Source organism: Strix aluco, chromosome 28 (genome assembly GCF_031877795.1).
Source record: "Strix aluco isolate bStrAlu1 chromosome 28, bStrAlu1.hap1, whole genome shotgun sequence".
Classification (NCBI taxonomy): Eukaryota; Metazoa; Chordata; class Aves; order Strigiformes; family Strigidae; genus Strix; species Strix aluco.
This window is the reverse complement of record NC_133958.1, coordinates 6,840,422-6,866,807: the sequence shown is the minus strand read 5'-3', so window position 1 is coordinate 6,866,807 and position 26,386 is coordinate 6,840,422. Positions and strand designations below refer to the sequence as shown.

General features: G+C 51.3%; 1 protein-coding gene across 4 annotated transcripts in view; it reads left to right on the top strand.

Annotated features, from left to right (window-relative positions):
• ZMAT4 (zinc finger matrin-type 4) overlaps positions 1-26,386 on the top strand; it is a 94,042-nt gene that overhangs the window by 34,119 nt on the left and 33,537 nt on the right. For all 4 annotated transcript variants that reach the window (XM_074808108.1, XM_074808107.1, XM_074808110.1 and 1 more), the window contains 2 exons: positions 12,472-12,561; positions 20,591-20,747. In XM_074808108.1, the coding sequence (XP_074664209.1) occupies positions 12,472-12,561; positions 20,591-20,747 (247 nt within the window). The remainder of the gene's footprint in view (positions 1-12,471; positions 12,562-20,590; positions 20,748-26,386) is intronic.

Genomic DNA, 26,386 nt, shown 5'->3' with positions numbered 1-26,386 from the left:
GGCTGCCGGCAGCTCGGTGCAGCATCGAGCCCCGCGGGGGAGGTCCCTGCGCCCGTGTGCTTTGACTGCAGATTCGAATGGAAAAGCGCTCTGCAGCGCCGGCTCCTTCCCGAGGCGAGCTGGACGGGGCTTCGAGAGACCTGAGCAAAGAATTTGTAGCGAGTCACTTGTTGGGTGAATTTGGCCTCTCTTTCTAGCCAGACATCGGACAAGCAGTACGCGATTTCCCCATGTACATTAATCATGGAAAATTATTGGAGAATAATTTCTGCAAGTAATTCTTGCTCTGACGCTGTTTCATAAGGAGTTTGGTCTGAGCATCTGGCCCCTGAACAGAGAAGGCTGCTCTTTCTGCCAGACGCCTGCTCGTAAGGTGTTTCTTCTCCCTGATCGAGTCTGTGGTCAGAATAATCACTTTTATAACATCAGGATTTGCAGCATGACCATTCTTGTACGGACCTGTGGTGTTGAGTGTACCTGAGCTCCATCCTGCCTGAGATTGCCAGCCCTTGCTGCAAGCCAGTTAGTTTATAGCAGGAGTGTAAAATTCACTGTTTCTTCCTATCAAAAAGTAACTGGTCACAATTTTCACACCTTTTTGTTTCTTCCCTTCTTTCTTTTACAAAGCACTCTATGCTCAAAATGGAATTTTCACAGGGAAAGTATTAACTTCAGAAGACTAAATTTTCTGCAAATAAATTTTCATTTAATCTTCTGAAGTTGCTTTGTTTCAGCTTTTTGATTAAAAAATATACTGTCACTATCAATGCACACAGTAAAAGCAGAATGTAAATGAACTTTTTGCACAGAGCAAAACTTTTCATTTGGAATTGACTTGAACTTCATGGAGAAAAGTGAAACACTGCAGAGTAGAAATTCCGTACCGGTGTGGTGCGTGAAGCTGAACCAGAACAGTTCAGCATTTCCACTCAGCTCAGTGCGCCCGCTGCTGTGGGGCGCAGCCTGGATCCCCCCGTGCTCTGGCTCTGTGTTTCCCTTGGTTTTCTGAAGGGGGGACCCACCGATGGGGAGCACCCGGGGCCACCCCTCAGTGTCGGTGCAGGGGGGTGCAGAGCCCCCGGAGCTGGTACCTGCCCAAGACCCTACTGGAAACCATCAGTCGCACTCTCCCCGGCCACGCTGGTAACGCCTCTTCCTCCTGGCGTGGTTTGTTTTGGTCAGCAGCGCCCTTGCCCTTACCGAGCCTGGAGAGAAAGGGGATTTATCTGCTGCCTCTCTAGCGCAGCCGAGTAGGATCTGCAGCCTTTGTGCCAGGCACTGAAATCTTGGCTCCTTTGTGCATGCAAAATAAGACATTTCTCTGTAAGAAAATAGAGGGAAACAGCCTATGAAAGGGGGATGTTTTTATCTTGCCAAACAGGAATAGTCAGTTCCAATCGCTGTCTCATCTCCTTCTCCAAATCATCAACCAATAGGTATCTTCTTTTCTTCTGCACTACTTTGCCAGGAATAAAAAATAATTTGATGTCAGTCGCGCAATATTAAGCGGTATTATTTCCAAGGGCAAGCGTAGTGGAAAAATGACAAAAGAATCAGAGTGTTTGCAGCATATTTTTGCTTCCAACTTGACATACAGCAAAATACTGCCCTTATTTTATGTGCTTTGTGCAACTGTGTCTCTGGCTTTGTCTGATGCGTGTGCTGTGCCTTTGCTCCCCTTCCCGTCCCTGTGAAACTGCCAGGTGCTGCTCCCCGATCCAGGCTTCGCTGCAGGGCAGAGCTGATCTGAGTACCTGGCCTTGGGATATTGACTGTAATGAAGTTGCAGGTGCCCAGATGAGAAAATGCCTTAACAAGCTCTGTGCATAGCGATGCTGAGGACCACAGGAGGTTGCTGTAAAGATTTCGGTTAGCTTCCACACAGCGGTAAGTAAGAGAGGAGGCAGATCTTACTGGTTATTGTCAATGCCCGAAAGATCGTGCGTTTGAATATTTTAATTCTTAAAGCAAATGAATATCTTAATTTGTCCCCTGAAGTATCAGAAAACTCCCTTCCCATTTCTGCTGCTGGAATAAAGCTTCCAAATATGGATGCCTGATAAAATCCCTGCTAGGTAATAGCTCGCTGTGCTGCCGTGATGTGCCAAACGTTCCTCATGTGCATCGGCTCTCCATTCCCCCACGGGAGGAACAAAGAAGAAATGGGATCACAAAAAAGGACAGAGTGATGCAACACGCTCCGGGCGATCTCTGGCTGCCCCAGGCAGGTGGTGGCCAAACGCGGGGTGCTGTCTGGTGGAGGAAGGGTGTTTCAAGCTTTCTTGCTCGCTTGCCCGCTGTCAGGCGCGGGGGGACGGCGGGCAGACCCCTCCCAGGCCGGACGCTTGATCTGCACGAGGTTGGGACCAGCCTCCTCCTGACGCTCTTTAACTGGCGCCGGTGCGCGTGGAGCAGGGGGTGCCCGGGCTGTGCCACGGCAGCTCCTGCTCGGCCACCCCCCTCAGGTGCCGGGGGGGTGGGTGGGGTGGGCTGGCAGTGAGGGGCGCGTCTGCCAGCACCCTCCTCCCCGGGCACCTCCTGCGCCGGGCGTGGGGAGCGTCTGGCAGCCGTCGACCTTTCTGCTCTGCTTTGATGGCACAGACTGTGTGTGTCTTTCAAGCACAACTTTGAAATGGAGGGATTGATTTTTTTTTTTGTTTTTAAATGACATCTGTGGGTGGGAGAACCAGAAGGCAGCTACCCAGCGTCTGCACCTTCGTGCAGAGCCCTGCTCGAGGAGACGGGGGAGCCTGTCAGGGCTGGGATCCGGAGCGCGCCGCTTGCGCTACAGCATCTCTATCTCGCGCCGGCCTCCTGTGACTTCTGTCAGCAAAGCATCACTATTCAAATGCCATTCACCCCTCAACGGTATTGCAAAGGAATAACTGTGGTTGCTGCCCCGTGGTCCGAAGCTCTCGCAGTTGTGGCCTTTTTACCATCTGCTTTATGCGCTTGGCAGCGGCGGCTGCTGCTGTCCGTGCGGCGACGAGCACAGGAGGAATCGGGGGGTCGGAGGGCACGAGTGCCTGGGGAAGCGCCCGGTGCCACAGGGCTCGTTAAACAGGAGGAGAAGAAAATTAAAATGTACTGTACTTGCTGCAATGCAGTTGAAAGTCTGTGCCCCAGCGATGAGTTTTTCCTTTTCTGTATTTCTGCATCTCGCCTTCCTCTGAAGGGGGAAGCCTCTTTGCTGCTGGATACTCTATAGATCACCCATAATTTAACACTTCCTTCCAGCTCTGCCTTTGAGAGAGGTTGGATCAATCACTTTGGTGAGCTGCTCTGTAAATTTGAAAAGCTAAGCTTTCTTAGTTAGCTCTGAGTCCTCATCTCTATATAGAAGTGTTCACAGCCATTGGGAAGATGTTACCATTTATTTTCAAGTTTCTCCTTGAAAATCCTGCAGGAAAATTACCAAATATGCAGAGCTGCTCTCAGATTCCACCCTGAGCTGCATATTCATCACCACATTTGTTCCTTAAGCTGCTATAACACTTTCCTCCATTGTAATCTTTATTGCTTCAGGTGTCCTGATGTTACTTTGCTTTTTCATTTAAAAAGAAGAAATGTGCTGGGTCTGTAGGAAGAGAAGCCCAGGAAGGTGTCGTGTGACTGTTGGTTCACCTTGTGAGATGAAGGAACGATGCTTAAATGCTTGTGGTGGAGCCTGAGCGGCCGCGGGAGGGCAGAGGCAAAGTGTATTAAAATTCAAATGCAGAGGAAACTGGGGAGAACAAATAAAGTGCTGTGCCCTTTGGCTCGTCTCGGCACCCAGCGCTCTTTGGAATTTCTCACCCTGTCTCCGGGGCAAAGCGGGCGAGCGGTATCGACAGCCTCATCAATACTTCTTGTCTGCGCCGGGCTGGGGCGGTGCTTGGGTTAATCTGCTTCCAGTTGGGCTGTCCTTCTCTGGGAAACTGCATAAAGTGATGGCTCGTCTGAAGGAATAATAAACATGTTTACTATTGGCACATCATCGCCTTAAGGATCAAGATGTGTGTGCTCAGAAAGGCAATCCTGTGTCTGAAATATTAATGCAGTGGAAGAGCGCGTACTCTATTTAACAAAATAAATGCTGCACTAGAACACAAGGAGCTGGAATATTCTGTGTCTGGTGCCAGCTCCCCGCACAGTGCTGCAGGCGTTTCCAGGATGGGGGAGCGGAAGGGACGCGCTTCAGCTGGGAGTAAAGACCCCGCAGGGCTCTCGTGTGCCGGGGAGTCTGCTGATGGTACTTGGGGGTGATCGAAGGGAACGCAGCGTTTGCTAGCCGTGCTCACTCTTGTACGTGCTGCCACTGCTGCTGCTCACCTGCCAAGTTCTGGCTTGCTTTGGTGAGAATAACCCCTAAATACTTCAGAGGATGAAGGAGAAGGGGACGTCCTACCTGTCGTTCCTATGCCCTTCCCCACAACTGCTGAGCACCTACTCAGAATAACCTACTGTTATTCTGGAGATTGTGCTGGTGTTTGGTGTTAGAACCTTGGCTTGAGGAGAAAAAAAATCAGGCTAAAGAAAGTTTTTTTGTGGTTCAGTTGCAAAGATGGTGAAGGTGCTTTTCTGTTTTTTGTGTGTGCGCACGTAGACCTGCAGATTGCCTTGGTACCCCGTTCATGTCGTGCTAACAGCAGCAATTAAAATATGTCGAGGTAAACGTGGCCACACATTGTGTAGGAAGGAGGTGCGTGGATGTCAGTGTTTTATGGAGAGGTGCTTGTGCTGCCTCTTCCCTTTCCTGCATACATTAAGCACAGACTCACCAGGGCAGCGTTAGCTGCTGGGTTGCAGTGTGCTTCAGGAAACCAATGTAGATTAAATGGTACTTTACAAGGCTCCGTGTTACTACTCTGTTGTCAACATTAATGGCTAAACATTATTTTTAATGCACTCCCAGTGTCAAAATCTATTGCTAAATAGCAGCAACAGCAGAGCAGATAAAGCCCTATCGTACAGCTCCCTTCCAAGGTGCCTCTGTGCAGAGCCCCATTTCTGGCTAAAAATAGCTGAAGTTCAAAGGTACTTCCAGAGCAGTAGTGAAATGCAGCGGGGCTGAGACGCTGGGGTCAGCAGTAATGGGGAGGTGCAAGGGATGTCACATTAAGCCTATGTGGAATAAAAGCGATGAAACGTTGACCTGTGGCCCGAGACGGGCCCGCGCTGGCCAGGCCGTCCCCAGGAGAAGTCCCTGCGGCTCTCGCTTTCCTGTGGCAGCCCCTTTCTGCTCCCGATGCGGGGGGGGGCACCAGGTATTCACCCTTGCTTGTCTCTAATATTTTAAACTCTCAACCCGTGTTTGGATCTGGGTTCCAGGTGTTTGAAAGCAGAGTCTTTAGTTGTCATGGTGTGTTGTGACAGGGCCCGCCCCCGCGCCCGGGCTGAGCGGGCTCTCAGGAGTGACTGGCACTGACGTGCTTTCAAAGTGATTTGTTTCAGACTCGTAAAGACAGAACGGGAGCGACGGCGGCGCTGCCGGTGCGTGCGGCTCTGCGGAGCCGGTGCTGGGCGACTCCTGTGCGGAGGAGACGTTATGTTTGCGTTAACTCTTCTGTTTCCCACTTGATACCAGGATGGTCGTTCTGTACCAGCACTGAAGTTCATCCACACCTCGAGCGTCAGGACCCAACAGCAGTGGCCTGAGCTGAGAAACCTGAGCTGCAGCTGCTTGACATCAGTTGGTTGCGGGCAAACAGCAAGGGTTTCACTTGATGTGTGAAGCACGTTTCGGAGGTTCCTGTCCCCTCGCTCCATCCCCTGCATCCCCTTTCCCTTGGCACGTTCACAGGGAGGTGCACTGCCTTGAAAAAAATCCCTAAACACCAACGGAGAAGTAAATTCATGGTTGCATTAGTCTCGGTGTAAGGTCCACCTGCAGAAGAAATGTGAGGATGTGGAGCTGGAAGGGACTTTCCGAGCATTTGGGGAGGATCAGAAGCCTCCGGGCGATGCTGGGTGCTGGGAGGCAGGTCCGGGGGGTGCAGGTCCATGGGGTGCAGGTAGCCTGCGAGCCAGGTGCTGAGCCCTGCTGCTGCTCCAGCATCAGCCTGTAAAGAGAGCTGTCTTCCTCTCCACAGGTACGCGGCAGTGTGTAGGACAAGAGGTGCTTTGACTGCAGTCGAAATCAATATAGGAAGCCACAAAGTTAAAGATCACGTAGCTGAAGCGGTGACTCCCCAGACGGAAGGTTCATGCCTTGCTGCTCTGGAGCTCTGCGGGCTGGGGCGCTGTGGGAGGGCAGGGCCAGGCCGGGTGCTCCCGCCGTGGCAGACGCGCTGTGGGTACCCGCGGTGCCCACCTCTGCGGAGCGCCGCTGCCGTCCCCCCGGTTTGTCGGTGTGATGGGGACTGACTGTGCCAAGGGCAAAACCGAAACGTGGTGTTTTCTTTTCCCTTGAACAAGCGCAGCCGAGAAACCCTTTACTCAAGGGCCGCCCGGACCGGCTGCCTGAGCCCTCTCCAGCCCTTCACGGCTTCGATGTCTCATGCAGCAGGAGGGAGGCGGACGGGAAAGGTGTTTCTGGGCTCTCCCAGAGGAAACGCGTTGTGTGCAGCCACGGCAGCTCCGAGCTCATGCTGCAAAGGAGGAGATTTTTCTCTTATGAAGGTGATTGAAGCAACAAGAGCGTTGGTTATAATTAAAGTTGTCAGGCTTGGACTGGACGCCTCGACCCTGTGCGGTGGCAGAGCGGCAGATGCCGCAGCGCCTTGTCCTCTGCAAGTTGCTGCTGTTTGTTTTACTTGGAGCTTCTGAAGTCTTTGTTTTTGCATTTTTAAAATCTCAGCGATCCAGATTTGGGAGGAGCTGCTGGGGCCTGTGGAACGCTCCCAGCCACGCGGGATGTCTCGTGAGGCTGTCGGTGACCCTGGTGAGGGGATCCACGCTCGGAGTCGGCTTGGCAGGGAGCAGGGAGAAATGATCACAGATTTAGAGAAAATGAAGTGATCTAGTGGTTGCTTGGCTGAATAGATCATCAGTAATTGCCTTTATGTGTAAGCAAACTGAAGTTCAAAGCAGTCATATGTCTACCTGTTGCTTTGAAGAAGCCAGTCTCATGGGGGTGAAAATTCAGCTGTGTGCAATTGGGAATTATGGGCACGTATCTGTGTGCCCAGAAAGTCACAGGCATGAGTAGACGCTTTTTAAAAAATTAACTCACGGAGGAAAAAGGGGAAGTGGATAGAAATGACCATAAATTATAAATGAGGCTTTACAAAAATTACAAAGGGAGAAAAAGGACATTGGCACCCAGCAGCGTCTGGAATAACAGACGGGAGTTTGTCTCTGCGGCGAACAACGGGGATCTCAACAATAGTGTTTGCTGGTCGTGTGGGTAGAAGAGGCAAAAAAGGGAAGGCGTTTGCTGAAAATACTTCTGTCCTCTATTTAAAAAAAAAGCAGAGGATGTTGTTATATCACAGAATGAGGAATAAATTGGTTCTGTTCCAGTAGAGATTTGGAAGTTTGTTAGGCAGCGATTATGAAATCTGGAATGTTGGGTTTTGAGTCAGCAGGTCCAGTAATTTGCAACCAAGTGCTTGAAAAGAGCTGGCCACGCACTCTGCGTCGTCACGGCTGATCCTCCACGGGACTTGGAAAGTGGAGGAAGTTTCTAGGAGAGAGGCGAGCACGGAGCCAGGCACAGTGGCGTCAGGGGACCGGCGCAGGGAGCGGAGCCCCCCCGGCAGAGCAGCCTCTGCAAAGGGACGCGAGTGTGTAGCTCAGGAGGACGGTGTCATTGCTATTCTGCACGAGGCTTAGAGAATTGGGTCTAGCCAAAATAACTTTATCTCTTTTGATGAGATTACAGGTAGGGCCAATACAGATAATAAAGTTGGTGTAATCATATGACTGCATGTTTCATGGCAATTTAATTAAGAAACTGCCAGCATACAGAAAAAATCAACACGGTACAAACTAAAAGGATTAAAATCCAACCAGGATTCAGGCTTCTGAAAATGAATTTATTGCAAACTAAGAGAAGCCGCAGCCACTGGGGCTGCCATTACAGGTGCTTCCTTCGTCTGCCCCCGCGTGTCTCCGTGCTCGGCATGGCTGCGGGTCCCCGGTGCGGTGGGGGCACGGTGCGGTGGGTGCCCAGTGCGGTGGGTCTCTGGTCTTTGGCTGGAGAACAGGGCAGGGAGGAGGGGGAGCGGGAGAGGAAGGGCAGACCGACCGAAAACACGATGCTGCCAGCAGAGGAGTGAACAAGCAGATGATAAAGGGAACTATATGGGGAATAGAGAAATTAGATCAGATGCAAGCGCAGCGTGAGGAAAGCAGCAGAAATGGTTGATTTGAACCTGGCAAGGTGGTTGGGGGTACGGGAAGAAGTCCCTCGCAAGATGGTGCAGTGTTTTAGACTGTCAGGTCAGCTTAAATCAGTGGTGCAAAGTGGGATCAGACAGCAGGGCCAGCGCAGGCTGCTGAGCTCCGGCTGACGGGAGGGCTCCCCGCATCCCCCAGGCAGCCGCAGCCACCTCTGAGTGCCTGCGCAGCCCAGCAAAGCCCGGCCTAAAGCCTCCGCTGGGGACTTCTGGCCTTGTTAAGGGAGACGTGTCCCAGTCCTCGCCAGGGACATTGCTGCTGTTGGTAAATTTACAGAGAAGCTGTTAAGTTAATGCAGCAGTGACAAACCCCCCGCAAGCCAGGGCGAGCAGGGCTGCTGCATCTGAAACCAGCTCGTTCGTGGCTCCCGGGGTCCTGGCAGCTGCCGCCGCTCCCACAGAGACGTCATTGTCTCCTCTCGCCGCGCTGCTGCTCGCTCTGGGCAGAAGTGTGCTGCAAAACTCGATTTATGCAAAATCGAATTGCATTTCATAGCACAATTTAGCTCTGCTTTGCCCTTTTAGGGTTGGATTGCTGGGACTGCTGCCTCTGCCACAATGCTCTGTGTTAAAATAGATCAGATATAGATAGAAATGGTTTTATTTCCTTTTATTGATGAGCCTTCTTACAATAGCACGTGAGCTTGCAATGCAGAAGTCTGCAGTTGCTATGTGAAAACAGGCTCTTTCTAAGCTTCCCCCCACTCCCCGCATAGAGAGGGTTGTTTTTGAAGCATATAGTATTAAGTTAGACTTCTTGCCTTCTAAAGAAGCTGTTTCCAGACACTAGAGACAGAGAATTTAAGTGAAAATGCCTTTGGCCTAACACTTTGTAAAGCTACAAAAGAAATATTCGCAGGCACAGGAACACTCTCTTAGTGCACCCTAAGATGAAATTGTGGCGGCTATTGATGAGCAGGCAGGTACCTCCAAAGGCAGCGTTCTTGTTCCAGACTCTGGATTTACAGCTCTTGTCAAGGTTTTGTCTTTCCTAAGGCTCGTGCCTGTGGTGAGACAGATCGAAACGGGAGCTGATGTGCCCGGACCCCACTTGGTGCCCGTTTCCTGGCTCCTGTGCGTGGTTCTTTGGCCCCTCGTTCCCCGTGTGGCTGCAGTAACTGGACTGTGGTCGCTGCCAGCTCTCCCGCGGGCGGCCGCGATGCTCTTGCTGTGCTCGCTGCCGTGTCCCCGCTCTGCTCGGCCTCCTCCTGTGTCCCCCACAGCTCCTCAGACACGCGGCACCTCCAAGGGGTGGCAGGGCCTGGCCGGGGCTCGGGAGCGCGGCGGCGGGGCTGTGCCACCCCCTCCCTGGCATCTGCCCTTCTTGCTCCTCAGAGCTGCAGATCGCAAGTTGCCTCGTGGAGGGGAAGAGATAACCCGCGGGGCTGTTTGCGAGCAGCACACTAAGAATAATCACTTCGCTCCTGCCGCGGTGTTAGGATGATAAATACACATGTAAATGTAGAAAATACCAGAGATAGAATGGGTGACAAATGGGCTGTGCTACCTCCGCTCCCCGAGAGGGAATGAGATGCTCACTACCTACTTGCAAAGGCCAGGGATGATTTTAAGCGCTGCTTTTATAACCATAGGATAATAAGCCTGCATAAGGAGCCATGTAGTTTTAAATTATGACAAACATAAGTTATTTCTTTACCTTAGCATTCATAAATCCAAACAAATGCATAAATAAAGGTGAGAGGTGTTCTACAGAAGGCTGAAGCTTTTCTGCCTTTTAGCGTTGACATTTGGGCATCATTTATGGCACAGCTGAGTGCCATGGAAAGAACACTAAAAATTATTACTGTTAAAATTTTGCCTTTTCAGCTTACAAAAAACCTGACAAAAACCCCACAATCTTTTTAACGTCTAAATTCAGCAGGCTGTGGTTGCAAGTAGATGTTGTGAAGTGCTGGATTCAGTCACCTGAGGGAAGAGCCTCGTGACTCTGGGAAGATGATTTGGGGCTGGCTGGCTGCTCCGAGGGCTGACAGTGTTCACTGAAGGAATGAATTCAGCTGAAAATCTCCGGCCACATTGCCTTGACGGCGCGTTTGACTCTCCTCCATCCGTAGCGTGCGGTGCGAGGGACCACGGCGGCTCGTCCTGTCCCCTGCCCTGTGCCGAGGGATCGGTCGGCGCCCACCTCCCTGTGCCCTCCCGGTGTGCAAACCTGCACCAGGAGAGACCCGCCCAGATCCCTTCAGGCAGAAAGTAGGAGCACTGCCCACCTCCGAGACTGGCCTCGCACACCCGTCCTTCATGATTCAAACATTTATTCTGTCATTTCTTAATTACACCGTCGCTGTCTGGGCTGCTGATCGCTGATAGCTGCAGCTTTTGGGGTCCCCTGTGCTTAGCTCTGACTACAACAGGTCACATTTTCTAAATGCACGTGGGAAGATGGGTTAGGGAAAGATATTTGACATTATTTATCTTGACTGATTTGCTCCAATAAAAAAAATTATTGCATAGTCACATTTATTCATATAAATATAGCTCTCTGCAAATTTAGCTCCAAGTTCACACCGCAGGGAAAAGAACATTCCAGAACACGGTGTTGGGTTCGTGTGTGTGTGTGTGGTGGGGCTCAAACCATGACAAACATGCTAACAATGATTTAATACTCTAAAATTGCAAACCTGTGATCTGAAATGATAACATTATGGTGCCGTTGCTCTGTGAGGCAATCAGAAATGGAGATTCAGAGAAAACATTTGCATAATAATAGCTGCCGTGCATGTCTGGGCTCTGGATGCAGGGACGTAGCAGTTGCAGCCTTTCCCCCCCTCACATCTGCTGGAAGATAAGAGCTGGCTGTGGGTTCGCGTTTTGAAGGTTTGTCTGTGCTCCTGCTGCAGAAGCTTTTAAATCTTCCTTTACATTTTGCAAATCACAAGGATTGCTTGTGGTGATGCTGGCGTGACCAGGACATCTCTCCTTATCCTCACATGCTGGTGAGCCCTGGTCATGCCCAAGGCGGTGTGAAACCTCCCGGGAAGAGCCTCCTCCAGGCGTCCTTCAGCTCCTCTGGATCCCTCTACAAAAATACAGATCCCCTGAAAACTTCCCTGTGGTATAACCGGTGTTTGGAAGGTGTGTGCCGGCTCAGGGCCCTTCCTGGGAGAGCGTTCGAGATGCGCCTGGCCTGCTCTGCCGTGGCAGATGCCCTCTGGCTCAGCAGGGGCTGCTCGCTGGTTTTGGTCTGAACACGCGGGTTTTGGGACCGGTGACCGTCCCGCTGCTGGAAGGCGCCGGCGGGTCTGTCCTGTGCCCGCCGTGGCGAGGGGCGACGCTGGGCAGGACTCGGGGGAGCAGAATGACCTCGTGGCGGTGCCGGATCCTGGGGCTGGTTTCTGCAGCAGCAAACGCCGGGTCGAGCCTGGGCTTCCCCCACTGGTGCTGCTTAACCCAGAGCACAAACCCTCCGGTTTTCCTGGTCGTCTGGAAGGTTTTACTGTTCAACCCCCCTTAGAAATACTTGAGAGAGGAGAAGGGGCTCAGGCCCGGGATCCACATAGTCCTGTCCCTCTGCGGGTACGAGGAAAGCGTTACATTTCATAATGCACAATTATCTGCTGATTTACCTGTAGGAGAAATTTCTTTCAAACCTTTAGCAGGTATCAGCAGGCTTATTTCCTAGAGTGAGGTTTTATACCCCTTATGTATTTTATTCTCCTGGAAGTGTAGGAACTGTGCCTTGGGTTTGTGTGTGTGCGTCTGATCCCTCATGATGCCATCCTGTCTCTGCCTGAAGCTAAAGAACCCTCATCTTTTCAACCTCTCCCGCTATGGAAATGGTCTAATAACAAACGTTGCTCTTCTCTCGCTGCCTTTATTCCTGCTGTAGCTTCAAGGGGCTGCAGGCAGCAGGACTCAGCAGAGAGCGGTGAGGGTGGACCATTGCTCCTGCTAATGGCAGGTGTCATAATCGTTCCACAGGTCGTTTCAGCTGGGCAGGGAGCTCTGTGAAACCTCCGTGATATTCAAATGTTCCTCACCCAGGTCTTTCCCCATTTTCTCCTCCCATACTGGATACATATATCAAGGAGATGTGAAATCGTATTGCAGATTGGTGTTGTGTGCACAGTAATAGAGCCCCGAGCTTTTTGTAACTTCATTTCTTCCTTTTTCTTTTTTTTTTTTCCAGAGTCGGAAACATGCCAGCAAAGTTCGCCTCTATTATATGCTTCATCCCATAGATGGAGGCTGTCCAGCCAAAAAGCTCCGGTCAGAAAACGTGGGTATAACTTAAGTCCCTGTTTACTCAGCTGCTTTGTGAATCATTGACTCTGTGCTACAACATTTTTTCTGTTTCAGCCACAGATGATCAGGTACCCAGAGGTAACATTTAGATTAGCTGAAATACTAAGTAACTGGAGATAATTTTCAATAAACTGTACAAGAAATACGATGTGCATCAGCAATAGTAATTGCATTTTTAGTTATTCGAATGTGAAAAAAATATACTGATAGCAAATATCCGGCATTTATTCAGATTAAGTGCAATGACTTGTTTTTGGTGGGCGAGCTCCTGCGTGCAGGTGAGGCAGGGCAGGGGCTGCCGGGGCTTGAAGGCGGTCGGGTCACGGCGAGGGCGGCTCTGCAGTGGCAGTGGAGCTGTTGTGAGTACACCCTGCACAGCAGTGCACGAGTGGAGCTGTTGTGAGTACACCCTGCACAGCAGCGCACGAGTGGAGCTGTTGTGAGTACACCCTGCACAGCAGCGCACGAGTGGAGCTGTTGTGAGTACACCCTGCACAGCAGTGCACGAGTGGAGCTGTTGTGAGTACACCCTGCACAGCAGCGCACGAGTGGAGCTGTTGTGAGTACACCCTGCACAGCAGCGCACGAGTGGAGCTGTTGTGAGTACACCCGGCACAGCAGTGCATGAGTGGAGCTGTTGTGAGTACACCCCACACAGCAGTGAACAAGTGGAGCTGTTTTGAGTACACCTGGCGCGGCGGTGCCATGTGTGGAGCTGTTGTGAGTACACCCGGCACAGCAGTGCATGAGTGGAGCTGTTGTGAGTACACCCGGCACAGCAGTGCACGAGTGGAGCTGTTGTGAGTACACCCGGCGTGGCGGTGCCCTGAGAACCCCCAGGGTGAGCGGAGAGGTTGCGGGAGAGCAACCGTCACCTCCGGAGGCCTCTTCTGACCCATTTTTTACTGGGAGTTGATGACAAGGGCGCTGGATCCGGAAGGTTTCTGGTCAGTCTGCAGTTTTAAAAAACGGCAGTTGGATTCCTCAGTTATGGTCAAATAAACGAACGTGTGGAAATTGGGCCAGCTCACAGCCATTTGTCAGGCAATAAAAGGAGACTAAATTTATAAGGGACTGATTCACAGTGAATTATTCATTCAGCTCGTTCCCATATTCTGGGGCTGGTGCGAGAGCTGTTGATGAGGTTCCCACCAGATAGCATCCAAACTATTTCATATCTATGGGAGTGTGACTGTGGCTTAATGCTATCAATATTTAGTGAAATATCTTCTAATTAAAGGGAGAAGCATGCAAGTTTTACCAAAGGAATCTGAAAGCTCCTTCACACAGTAATTAAAATTTCAGTGGAACTTTTATGTTGCACAGAGGGTAATTGCAGATGCAGTCTACCCCTTAACAGAATCTCGCAGTATTTTTGTTGAGTTGTTGATTACAGAGTGTGAAAGGTACAGTGGACACGCACACGTGGACTCGGAATGAGGTCCTCCAGTGAGCTTCGTTACATATAACGGAAACCACGTGGCTGCATGTACACCTTAGCACAAGGATGCGGTGGACAGAGAACCAAACAGACCTCAAATAATTCAGAGCTGAACTACTTCCCATTTCTTTTGTGAAAGGCAACAGCGAGAAGTAATGTAATTCCGTGTTTGCTGATGCTCGGTTGTGCCAAGGGCAGCCCTTAGTCGGAGCTGAATTAACAAGTCCTTGTGGACTAGGTGAATGATAGGCTTGGCAAGACCTAAATACTAAAATTATTTATAAAAATATAGCAGGGAAAATCTGCCAACGTTTATGGCTCAAAGTAGGCCTGTTGCTGCTCAGATATTATCCAAGCCTTTGCATTTAAAGAGGACAGAAGTATTTTGAACACCTAATGCTGTATGAGACCATGGTTGCCCCGTGCAGAGCGCGGCGGCCTTGCCTCGTCCACGTGTCCGGCAGCGTTGGCCGTGGCACAGCGGCTGCGACAGTGGAGACCACGAACATTGGAAACAGCCCCTGGAAACCAATTACATTTCTGTGTGGAAGCATCTGCACTGTGCTTTTTTTTGTCAGAGTGCACTGTTACACCACTGCATGCCATGTGGTTTGTGTCCTTGTGACCACAAAACTAAACACCTCGTCTTCCTTCCATGTGGCAGGAGGAAGGAGAAGCTGCTGCAGCCGTAGACACTCGGTGCCACAGGCTTGGGGCGAGCGTCTGCCCCCTGACCCTTCAGTGAGGCCAAGGGTGGAGTCTGCTGTTGCTCAAGGACTACAGAAATACTCTGCATTCCCAAAACGCCCCTTATCCTTTCCTATGCTACAGATTTATACAATTATACAATTAGTCTTGCACTGGATAACGACTCAGTTCTTGGGCTGTTCATTATTGGTTTAATTTTTTTGTGGGGGAGGGCAAAAACCTCACGTCTTTGGTGCACTGAGCAATTGTTGACCTTTCATTTTAAATTTCCGCTTAACATTTCAGCTGAAAGTAATCTGAGAAGGTTCAGCCTGTGTCAGGGCCCCGCTGAAATTAGGAGTCATATCCTCAAGTCCCAGGACTGGTGAACCAGTTTTAATCAGCCTTTTCTCATTACCTTTAAACATAGCCCCCTTTTTATGGTCAGGACAGACACGATGAAAATTTCTGATGTGCCATGAAACACGTTTTTTTGGGATGGGAGAAAAGCCTTCAAATTCTTTCTAGCCCTATTTGTACTAAAGATAGTAAATTGCTTTAACCAGCATCATCTTCCTTAAAAAGGAAAGGGGTCATGATAGCGAGGATAAATTGCTTGAGGGAAGATAGCGGGATATTAGGTTTTGTTGCTGAGGGTAACGCAGGCCCTGCGAGGCGGCACTGGAGAGGGTTAAGCCAAGAGCTGGGCCTCTCCGAGGCACAAATGGTGCCGGCGGCTGCCTTGGGAGGCTTGGCTTCAGTTCTCAATCAGCAAGGAAATCACAGTTTTTATAGCTTCTGGTGGAAAATTTACTGCATGCTATAACTTAAATCTTCAGCGATTACACTGAAACTAAGATGAAATGTCTGGTTTTAGGGCCAGCGTTCTTACTGTGTGTTTTGTACCCGATTGGAGGTTTTCAACCAAAAGGTCGGGTATTGGTTTCAATGAAAGAAATTAGTGATGGAAGACGTGAATTTATTCTCTGACATAAGGCTGGGGCTGGCCGAGAGCTGCAGTCGCAGTGACGGGCTCTGCTGCTCGCCGTGCGCCTCGTCCCCCCCTCTGCCCCCAGCTCCTTCCTGCGCGGTTTTAAATGCCCACGGAGCCACAGCTGAGCGGTGGCAACCGGGGTTTCCGGCTGAGGAGTCACCCCTGTCCTCACCGAGCTGCCGTGGCTCCATCCCTGCCAGAGCGGGGGCCGTGGGACGCGTGCTGACCTTGCCAAGCACACCCCTTACCTGACTTAGGTCTGGCTTTTCTTTGGAGAATGTACAGGTCCTAAGATGCTCCGAGGCTTCATGAGCGTTTCAGATTTAGATAGCTGCAAACTGGTACTTGTTCTTTGCTTATGCCACAAGAAAAACAGGCTCCAAAATGAAAGTGGTCTAAATTTCACACATAGTGTTAGAGAAAATAGCTCTTTAGCAGCAACACCTTCTTCATGTGCAGAAAATTAACTCAAGTTTAAAAGATACTTTGCAGTGCCTTGAGCACTATGTTTTATATTGCTGTATTTCAAGGGTTTGTATAATCTTTTCTTCTTAGGAAAACCTAGGAAATTAAGACAGCAGATTTGTATCTGTAGAATAAAATCCCTTTTCCTGAAGATTGCTTAAGGAACATCCAGCAAAGGACTGCAACTGCCTGGTCCTGTGTGAGGATTATGCCTTTTAGCAGCTTGTTAACAGGCATCTGAATAATTGAAGTTAATTCTGTTGGATGTATGAGACTTGCTTTGAAGTTTATAATATTACAAAAAGAAGCCCTATAAATTAGGCTGGCGCGGCACAGCTCTGGAGCGGGGGGAAGATGAGCATTGGGAAGTGGATGCTTTATCTCCAAGCCCATGCTGTGTTTCGTTGTGCTTCGGTTTATGCGAGGCCGTTCGCCCCTGTCAGTGCTGCCTCTCTGCAAGGGTCAGCGGGAGGGGATTGTCTGGAGAAGATTGCAGAAACAAATGGTAGAAATATTCCTTGCACATTGTCTGGCTTCATGCAGCATGGGGTTAGAGAGTTGCCTGTGTGGGTTTTAGGGAAACTAAATTGAGATGTTGGTGCCTGTTTCCTGCTGCTGCTTTAGCGTGAGCTGGGTGTGGGAGCCGGGGCAGCGGGGAGGGGATGAAGGAGTGTGCTGGTGGGTGTGGGGTGTCCCAGAGAGCGGGCGGCTGCCCTGGGCCCCTGCGGGTCCACTGAGCCCTGTGTCCCACACCCATGTTATTTTACCAGCTGATTTTACCACAATCCCGTCAACGCGGCGTCATTCAACAGGTGACAAAAGACACCCGGATCGGGTTCCCCCCAGCCCATCTGGTTACAGGTAAAACAGCTGCTGACAAATGAGAAGGCATAATTACCCTTCAGGGCTGGATCCAGCCCCGCGCCTGAGCGCCTGGTGCAGGGAGGTGGTGGGGGAGGGAAGGGAGGCAAATTCTGCCGACAAACCCTGCAGACTTGGGTGAACGCTTAGTAACGCTCAAGCCCAAACGCCTCCTGCACCCTGCTGACAAGAAGCAGCATTTGGCGTGTGAAAAACGGCTGGTGGTCAGAGAGCGAAGGTCCGTTGTGTTCTGTGCAGGGGCTGGGACTCTCGGGCTGACCAAGAAATCGGGGATGCCCCTCTCCGGCTGGCGGGTGCCAGGCTGGTGGCCAGATCGCCACCCAGGCTTCAAGGTGCTTGCCCAGAGTGGTGGGTCCGCATAAACGGGACCTTGGGCTCTAAATCAGGTGTCTGAGGGGTGTTTGAGGGGGTTTACATTTTTTTAGTTTTTTTTTTTTTTTTAACTGCAGTCTGTCTGTGAAAGTAGGTTGGAGAGGAAAAAATGTCACTGTAGAGCAGACCAGGTAGAGGAAGACCCGGGTGTGTAAACACCGAAGTGTAGCAGCTTTTCAGAGGAGCTCTGTTGGAGGCTCTTTGTATGTTACCACCGCTGATGATCAATGGAGTCTGGGACTTTTTTACTCTGCTCTTAACTTTCAAGTGATTTCCCTTTGAAGACATAAAATATCTTGAGAGAAACCTATTTAAAAGAAGTGCAAATTACACTCAGAGCAGTGCTTACCACCTCTCGAGATTTCTCCCTAAGGTTTAAGTTGATTTATAGTTAATAACAACAAAAAAGTGATGAAACTCAGTCCTTTTCCTAATTGTGCTTATTTGTGGGGAGAAAATGGCCTTAAACAGTGGTCGGGTGTTGACTGTGTGGCTGGTTTGCTCTCCCAGGCGTTGCAGAGCCCCTCTCCTGCCCCGTTGCTGGGAGGCCCGGGGGTGTCTCGGGGCTGGCGGTGCTGCTGGCAGGTGTCTGGTGTCACCGCGGGGCCGGGCGCTGCCGGGGCAGCCGGGGAGGGCTGGAGGTGTCCGGCGGATGCCCGAGGTGGGTGGGTGCTGGGTGCTGGTGCTGGGACTGTTTCGCCGTGGACATGGGGACGTTGAAGAGCACGTGGGGACGTGCAAGCAGGAGCGTGACATCTGCAGAAGGGAACTGGCTTTCGGTTGCCGTCTGACCTTCCCCGGGCCCCCGCTGACCCTTGGGCAGTGCCGTTGTGCCCGGCTGTGCCACATGCTGGGTCAGCACTGGGCTGCGCTGGAGCCCCTGGCAGCGCCTGGATCTTTGCAGGGGGATGAACTGCAGAACACGTTTACAGCTTGTTGTGAAGTTGTTGTGAAATGAAGATGGCAGCTCCTAAAGCAGACTATTTTCTGTTTTGACTGTATACCAGCAGTTGGAACACTTGCTTTAAAAAAAGAAAAAAAAAGAGCACGACTGTCTCCAGATGGCTCGTCACTGGAGGGAATTTTGCAGGGGGCCAGGTCTGACCATCTTGTCCTGGGAGTGGACCAGGATGCTAACTCCCTGCACACAGCAGGTCATTTCCTGGCTTTGGAAAGGTCTCGCTCTGCACAGAGGAGTATTTTCGAAAGAGATCATTTATAAATTGTGCTCAGTGGCCAGCAGAACATACTGAGATCCTTGGAAAAGCGAGACCACGTATATATGGCCCTAAATGTGATTCCCATTTGCTTTGTGGAACGGATTGAATAATTAATTGTGACTAATGACGTGCTTTTCCCCCAGCTCGTTTGTTGTTTGTATGGTTACCCTTGTATCTGTGGCAGCCGTTTGTGAACACTTGCTGGCAGCAGCAGTTACGTTTTGCTGGCAGATGCTGGGGCTGTTGAGCTCTTCTCCCAGGCCCTCCCTGGCTGCTCAGCTGCTTGCTGCTGGGCAGGGGTCCCCCTGTGCCCCCCAGCCTCCACCTGCCCCGGTGCAGGGGGCCGAAACCCGCATCAGAGCAGGGAGAAAGCCCAGCAGATGCCTGGGATGTGGTGGTGCCTCCAGCCCTGGTGCTGGGAGGTGTCCGGGGGTAACAGGATGCTCTGTGCCCCCCCGGGGTAGCAGGGGCCCGGGCAAGAGGTGGGTCAGTGCCGGGAGCTGCTGCAGGTCCAGGACGTGCGGTGGCACCGGCAGCGAAGCCGCAGTGGGCACGGGCAGCCTGGAGCCCCAACCGCTCCTCCTGGCGGGGTCTGCGCGGAGTAGGAGGTCTGGGCTCAGCCACGCGGCTGGCAGAGGCACGCTGGCTTTTATTCTTACAAGGATAACCATAATGAAGGTTGGAGGCAATATTCTCATTAAATCGGGGTTGACTTGTAAAAATAAAGGTGCAGCAATTAATAACTGCGAAGAACGGCCCCTACATGTGCCGCTGCAGCCATGAGAGCCTCTTGCTGGTACTGAAATACTGAATGGGACGTTCACAACTCCTTAAAATTTCCAGTCACCTCTTGGCTGAGGATCTTGCAAGGGGGTATCCTCGCTGCACCAAGGGTTTCATTGTGCAGATCCTCAGACAGGGCTGTGGGCCGCAGCCCTGAGTTTGCTTTAGGCAGCATCAGTTTCTGGGATGTGTTTTTACAGTTGTGTGTGAAGTGTCTCGGACTTTTATGATTGCCTTTTTTCATCTGGCAGGGTTCAAGGGCTCAAAATCCATCTCTAGGAAAGGAGCAGAATGTAAACATGGCTTTTAGGTGTTTCACTTTTTTCCCCTTTTGTGCAAACCCTTCAGCAAGTGTTTTTTCTGGGCTTTAGTAGGTGCCATGAGGCTGCTTTTGCCTTTAGGTTTATCTTGTTAGCAGCTGGCAGTAAATTACTGCTGCGAGGTAGGAGCCTGGCTTCTCCAGCTGACAGGCAGCCCGGGGTGGGCAGGTGCCTCGCGGAGCCCCTGCCCGCTGGGGCTGCGCTGGGGGTGCAGCCAGGGCTCCCCACCCCTCCAGCCGATCTTCATCTCGGTCTCTGCACAAGGTGGGGGGGATAAGGGGGTGTCCCCCAAGGGCTCAAGAGCAGCAGAGCAAAGACAGAGGGGCAGGAGGTGTCTGGGGCTGGGGTGTGATCCTGCCTGGGGGACCCAGACGAGTCCCGCTGGTTCCTTTGCAGCTCCCGCCTGCAGAGGGGGATCCCCTGGCCTCAGTCCTGCCCCCCCGGCTGCTTTGGGGTCTCTTACAGAAATGCAGTGGGAGGAAGCGCCGTGTCTGATGGCAGGGAAGGCACCGGATTCGTGTGACCCCCTCAGCCAGAGAACAGGAATAAAGGCTAAAGGCGGGCGGGCGGGTGGAGCCTCATGGCTGCGGGGAGCAGGGAGCAGTGGGACGAGCTCCCGGGGCGCAGACGGGGCTGGGGGTGCCAGGGCTCAACGGCGTCCCCAGGCTGAGCAGGGCTGGGACCAGGCAGGAGCGTGGCTGGGGGAGACGAGGAAGGGAAACCCCTTGGAAACCGTGGCCTTGGCATAACAACCTGGATTCCTCTCTCTTCTTTCTCCGTGACTGTGCTTGGTGGGCTTATACGCCTCTTTTTTTGTCTGTGTTTTTGTCTCCACCCAGGGCAGTGACGGTGACTCAGTGGATAAGAACAAATGCTGCACACTATGTAACATGTCCTTTACCTCAGCAGTGGTGGCCGAATCGCATTACCAAGGGAAAATCCATGCCAAAAGGTTAAAACTGTTGCTAGGTGAACAACCAGCACTAAAGGCCACAGGTAGGTCCGGAGGCAGCGAGCCGGAGCAGGAGGGTCCGGCGCGGGGCGGAGTGGGCGCGCTGTGCCGAGGAGGCACGGCCGAGGCGCCGGCTCGGTGCCTGTGCGGCAGAAAATGGATAGCTGAGTGATGGAGGCCGGCAGAAGCAGCTATTCATTTGTGTCGCTGTCATAACAACCTTTAAAAATTGCTGATGCTCATTATTGTCCGCTTTGTTCACACAGATTAGTGGTTTACCAGCCAGGGCTGGCCGTTGTACGAGTCCTATCTCTGGCTCCACGCTTCTGAAATGTTTTGCTCGGTGGAGGACAATGTCTCCTCTGGGCACGGATAGCCAAGCCTCGCTTTAATTATCAGAGGTTACTCAACAGCTCAGCTAATATGTTTAATAAACCTTACGTGTTACTGTGCAGAACAGAATATCATTTGCTTTACCTTGGAGGGAAACCTAGTCTTTAAAAACCGTTGGATCAATTGTCTTTTGGTTTTTGCCCAGATGGGTATTCATGCTTTCCTCCACGGTGATTCCAATAATGCAAGCCTATTAACTTTCACATTTAAAAAGTCAAATGTTGGAATCGGATAATTTAACCATCTTATTGTTTGCTTAACCATAAAGACCCTGCAAACCGCTAATATACTGTGAAACAAAACTTCCTCTGTGGCTGTTGGCCCAGAGGATACTTCTGCTAACCAGGCAGGATAACTGGGCTCTGGTCCTGCAGACAGATGTATTTCAGTATTACTACCAGTGGCACTTCCTTCAGAACAGAACATAAATTTAGCTGTGCATTTTACATCCTGCCTCACACACTGTGCATAAATCCTAGATGTGGGGGGTTGGCTCTGCGTGTGTTTTTGCTGCTTTTTAAACTTCACAGACTGTAGATGCATAGAATATCATCTCTCCTTTACCAGGACTGGCTTGGGAAACGTTCTCCCCTTTGCCTGAGGGAGCACGGGGAATGGCTTTAGATGGTGGCTCAGGTGTTTTAACTAACAGGGAAGTGAAGGTGCAGCACACGCGTCGCCGAGGTGTGTCTGGGAAGTGCCCGGTGCTCCGGGTACCGGGCGTCAGTCCCACGGGGCATGGGGAGGGTGCTGGCAGCTCCCGGCCGTCCCCGCGGGGAGCCCGGAGGATGGATCCGACAGGAGCTAATGTGATCGTGGCAGCTGACTCCCTTTAGGACAACTCGGGCTGTTCTCTGCAGCTGGCAAGTAGCGAGCAGGGCACCGGGAGGAGTAGCGCAGGCGTTTGCAGTGTTGAACTGTCCAGTGCTCACGTTAGTGCTCAGCACCCCGCCTCTCGTGTGCAGCCTTCCAGCGGTTTCTCCTCTGGCACCAAAGGACCTGCCACAAAACCTGGTATTTCTGCTTAAATCCAGGTGAGTTTCTGAGGGTCACAAGGGTGCTGGATTTCAGGGAACTGCGCGTGGACCGATTCCCACATAAACTGGTGATTCGGATTCACCCGGCAGCGGGGAAAGAGTCTCTGTTTTCAGCTCTGGGAGGGCCGGGGCGGCAGGACCCCGCGGGTTGAGGGCGTTTGGGCAGGTCAGAGGGAGCAGCCGGGAGCCTGGGGTCCGCCTGCGGAGCTGGAGCAGGGCGGAGGCAGATGGGCAGGCTGCGGGCAGCGGCTCCATCGGTGGCAGGAGAGTCGGTGTGGGCACAGCAGCTGCCGGTGGAGATCTCGGGCTCTGGTGAACCAGCGTTTCTGTTAATGAAATCAGAGATGTGCGTGAGCTGGCGGTAGGTAGATGAGAACCAGTTGTACCCCCTCCTGTGTCAGAGGCCTCTCCGAAGCGGCGCCGAGGCCGACTGACGGTGGGTCTGTGCAGCGACCAGCCCTGCCACGCTGGATTCAGAGGCCTCAGGGCCACCTCAAGGGCTTTCCCAGAGCTGCAACTTTGCAGTGTGGTTTAGTCTAATTTTTTTTAATCCTCTGGATCAGCCTCGCTGAGGCTCTGAGTGAGCTGCACCGTGTGCTCCGAGAGTAATGGGCTCTTCAGCTGCCGTAATCACTAGGAAAGAGTAACTCAAGGGCTCATCAGCTCCTCCAGACACTTGATCTGGAAGATGAAGCTGAGCTGCAGGAATACATTAATAAGCACCTCTTTGCTCTCCAGTAGTTTTAAGAAATGTGCCCTTTGGACACAGCACTTTTCTGGGCGTCCTACAGAGTCACCGAGCATTTTTCCACTGGATTTTTGTCCCAGTCCTTCATGGCTGGCACTGGGGAGCTTTTAGTCTCCCGGATGGAGCTTCAGGTGCTCGTGACTCCTGGGAGCCGACCACGCACAGCCCTGAGCGTGCGTCCTGCCCCGGGGGCTTCACACGTGTCTGACAGCCACGTGGCCTGGCCGCGGGGCCGCGGGTGGCTGTGCGGGGTTTGGGCGGCGGCTCTGCTCTTTTCGATGAGACAATCTATTACCTAGCCATTTTTCTTCCCCAGCCCCGTGGAAGGGCTCTCCAGAGGCTCTTGTACATCGTCCTTAAAGCCCTGATTGCCAGAAGGGCTGTTTCAGCTCAGCGCTGAGACCCCGGAGATGATGTCGGGGGTGCTGGTGGTGGAGCCGTTCTTCGCTCCGGCCCACGGAGCAGTCGGGTGTGCGGGGCCCTGCAGCCCCCCCGGCAGCTGCACGACGGGGACGTGGCGCTTTTACATCTCCTGGCACTGGGATCAGTCGTGCTTTATCTTCCTTTTGATTTTCATAAAGGAGATAAATGACATTTCACATAAGATTAATCTGCTCAGAAGTGAGCTGCTATCTTGCAGCAATTAAGAGGTATTGATAATCACCAGCGTGTCGCTGCTGAGGGATCCGACCCCTCCTGATGTTCTGGGCACCTGGGAGTTGAGCCCAGTGACCAAGGAGCTGGGTGCTGGCGATTCGGGAGGCACGAGCTCATGCTTGGATAGCGTCTTTAAAGAGATCAAGCTGCTGTTCCAATCATAACACGGTAATCCTTCCGATGGTTAAATTGGTTCAATGTTTTATTTGGTGTTTCCCTAAGCTCTTAAGAGTAAAGTATTTTTTAACTTTCATCTGTGATCAAAACAAGTGAGAAAGAGTCTATACAAATACTTGAACTCTCATAATCTTTTAATTAAAATAAAAAGCTTAAAATGTTTTCAAAGTTCCCCAAGTGCTCTTATTACAGCTGAGATTAAACGCAGTTAATCTGAAAAGGTATTTTAGAGGCAATAGGCAAGTAAAAATAGGTAATAACCTCCAGATTTCAGTGGCTGATTTTCAGCCTTGCACAAAAATTTATTCTGCTACCCTAAATTGTTGTCAAGTTCTGCATTTACCATTTGCTTAATTAGTGGGTCTCTGTGTAAAGGGAAGAAAGAATTTGTGGAATTCTTTGCACAACTGTTTTTGTAGGAGTAATCTCTTTCACACAGATGTACAATTGCCTCTGTGGAGCAAAGCATCTCTCTAAATTGCACAGTAACAAAATGAATTTAGGGGACGAAATGAAGACTAATGAATGCAGTTGAAACTTCAGGGGAAATTTAGGAAGAATTCTTGAGCTGTTGGAAGAGCAGCATTTTCCAGTAAAAAAAAAAAAGCATTAAAAAATACGTAATACTCTCAGTGAAGGTGAAAAATTTGAAAAATGTCTGCAACTGTAATTCTGTTCCTGGTCACGGTTCTTGGAGGCAGCGGCTCTGAACACGCTGCGAGGCTGCTGAGGGACCTGGAGCTGCTGCCGGTGGCCAGAAATGCCCTGAGGCTTCACCTCTGCAGAGCAGCTCCTCTCCGAGCACAGCGCCCTGCGGCTTCATCCTGCGCTCGCGTCCGTTCCCCGCCGGAAAGTGGCAGAGGGAAGGGTTTCTGCAGGTACCTCCTCTGCTGCTGACATCCAGCGTGAGCCTTCTTCCCTGCGAGCAGTGTGGTGCCAGAGCACCGCCCCGTACTGCACCTGCGAGCAGCTCAGGGGCTTCCCAATGACTTTCATGCCGCAAGGTGAAATGTTTCTCTCAACTCTGCTGAATTGGTAAAGAACAGACTTCCCTCTCGTCACCACGGAGGTTACATCAATCCCAAACTCTGAGCAGCCTCTGCTCAGCGCAGTATCTAAGGCGGTGTGAGACGTTAGCGCGCATCCTGCCTGTGCCTGGGCAGTTCTGGTACCCCCGCTCCTCCCAGCTGACCCCGATGCGTTTCCTGGTCACCCCAAGCTGCAGCGTCCCCTCGCCTGCCCTCGGGAGGGCTCCCAACTGCTTCACGTGGACGCACTGGCGACGGCCTCTGCCTCCCAACAGACCCTTACTTGATATTCTGGGTCTTCTGTCTTGCCAGTCCCGTAGCAGATGACATCTATTCTCATTCTCTTTATGGAGTTACACCTTCCCTTTCAATTTTATCATCTTAATGAAATACAGATCTCTCATTTCTCAGCTGGTACTTTCGGGAGAGGGCGAAGTGCCTTAACAGCTGGGTTTTTCATGATAGGGAAGTGATGTCTCATCACTACAGTGAAATCCTTGGGATCTTTTCTGTTGCTCTGCTGTACAGGGTTGTAGCCCTCCAAGGCTTCATGTCACCACTGTCGCTGATGAATTTCTCTAGTCATTTCCAACATTTTCTGTCAGCTCAGATCCAGTCATCAGTATGAGTTATAAACCAAAGAATTGTGGGGAGAAGTAGCTGCTGCCTCCATCGATCAAAGTGCAGGTGCCTGCAGGCATCGTTTCAGGACGTGGGAATCGGTCCGTCAGCACCTGCAGTGCCCACGGCCGCCGCCAGTCGTGGCTGCGGGCGGCTGCTGCCAGGGGAGGTGCCAGCACCGGGGCCCCCGCGTTCGGGGTGAGGAATAAGAGCGTGGCTTTGCCGGCAGGAAAAGTTACCTTGGCTTTTTTACCTCCTTGTTCTGTAATTCCTGGTGTGGGGTTTGCATTTCAGATGTGCTCAAGGGAACAGAGTAAGTGGCTTTTGGGTTTGGTTGATCCCTCCAGCAGCAGCTGGGCTCTACCTTAGTCCCAGATTTGTCTTCTGAAGAAAAAGGAATTTCTCCAGCGCCCCATTGTCGTGGTTCAGTTACTTTCTCATTCTCATGCTCAGTTCCTGGAGAGTGGCAATGATAAAAAGTTGGGTGCCATTTAAATACAGCTATGAATAAAAATCTTTGCATGCAAGAAATAAGTCAAACATTAGTTCATTGCCAGAGTGCTAAAGTGTTTCTAACTTTATATTTCGCTTCTTGCAGCAAAGTAAGACTTTCTCACTTCCCTCCCACAGCAAAAGGGAATGTAAGGCAGACTGTCATGAGCTATTTAGCATTTTGAAATACTTGAAATAGTCAAACTAGCAGCTTTTGTGTTTGTGTTTTAGATGGAGAAACATTTTTAACATTTGACGCTTTATGAGTGTTTATTATTAATTTTTGTGTTGCTGCTCAGGGGACGATATTTTCTGTTCTGTTGTTGTTATGTAGCACATACCAAAATGATAAATCCACATTTGTGGAGAAGTCGTCTTTCATCTGTTTCTGTTCGGGAGGATTTGGAAGACACGGGATGGTTTCGTTAGTTGCCAGGCTGGGTTCAGCACACCTTAGGACTGGTAGTAGTCATAAATGGAACCCGAGGAATGCGGCTTTACAAGGAAATATTTTGTATTGTGAGAGCTAA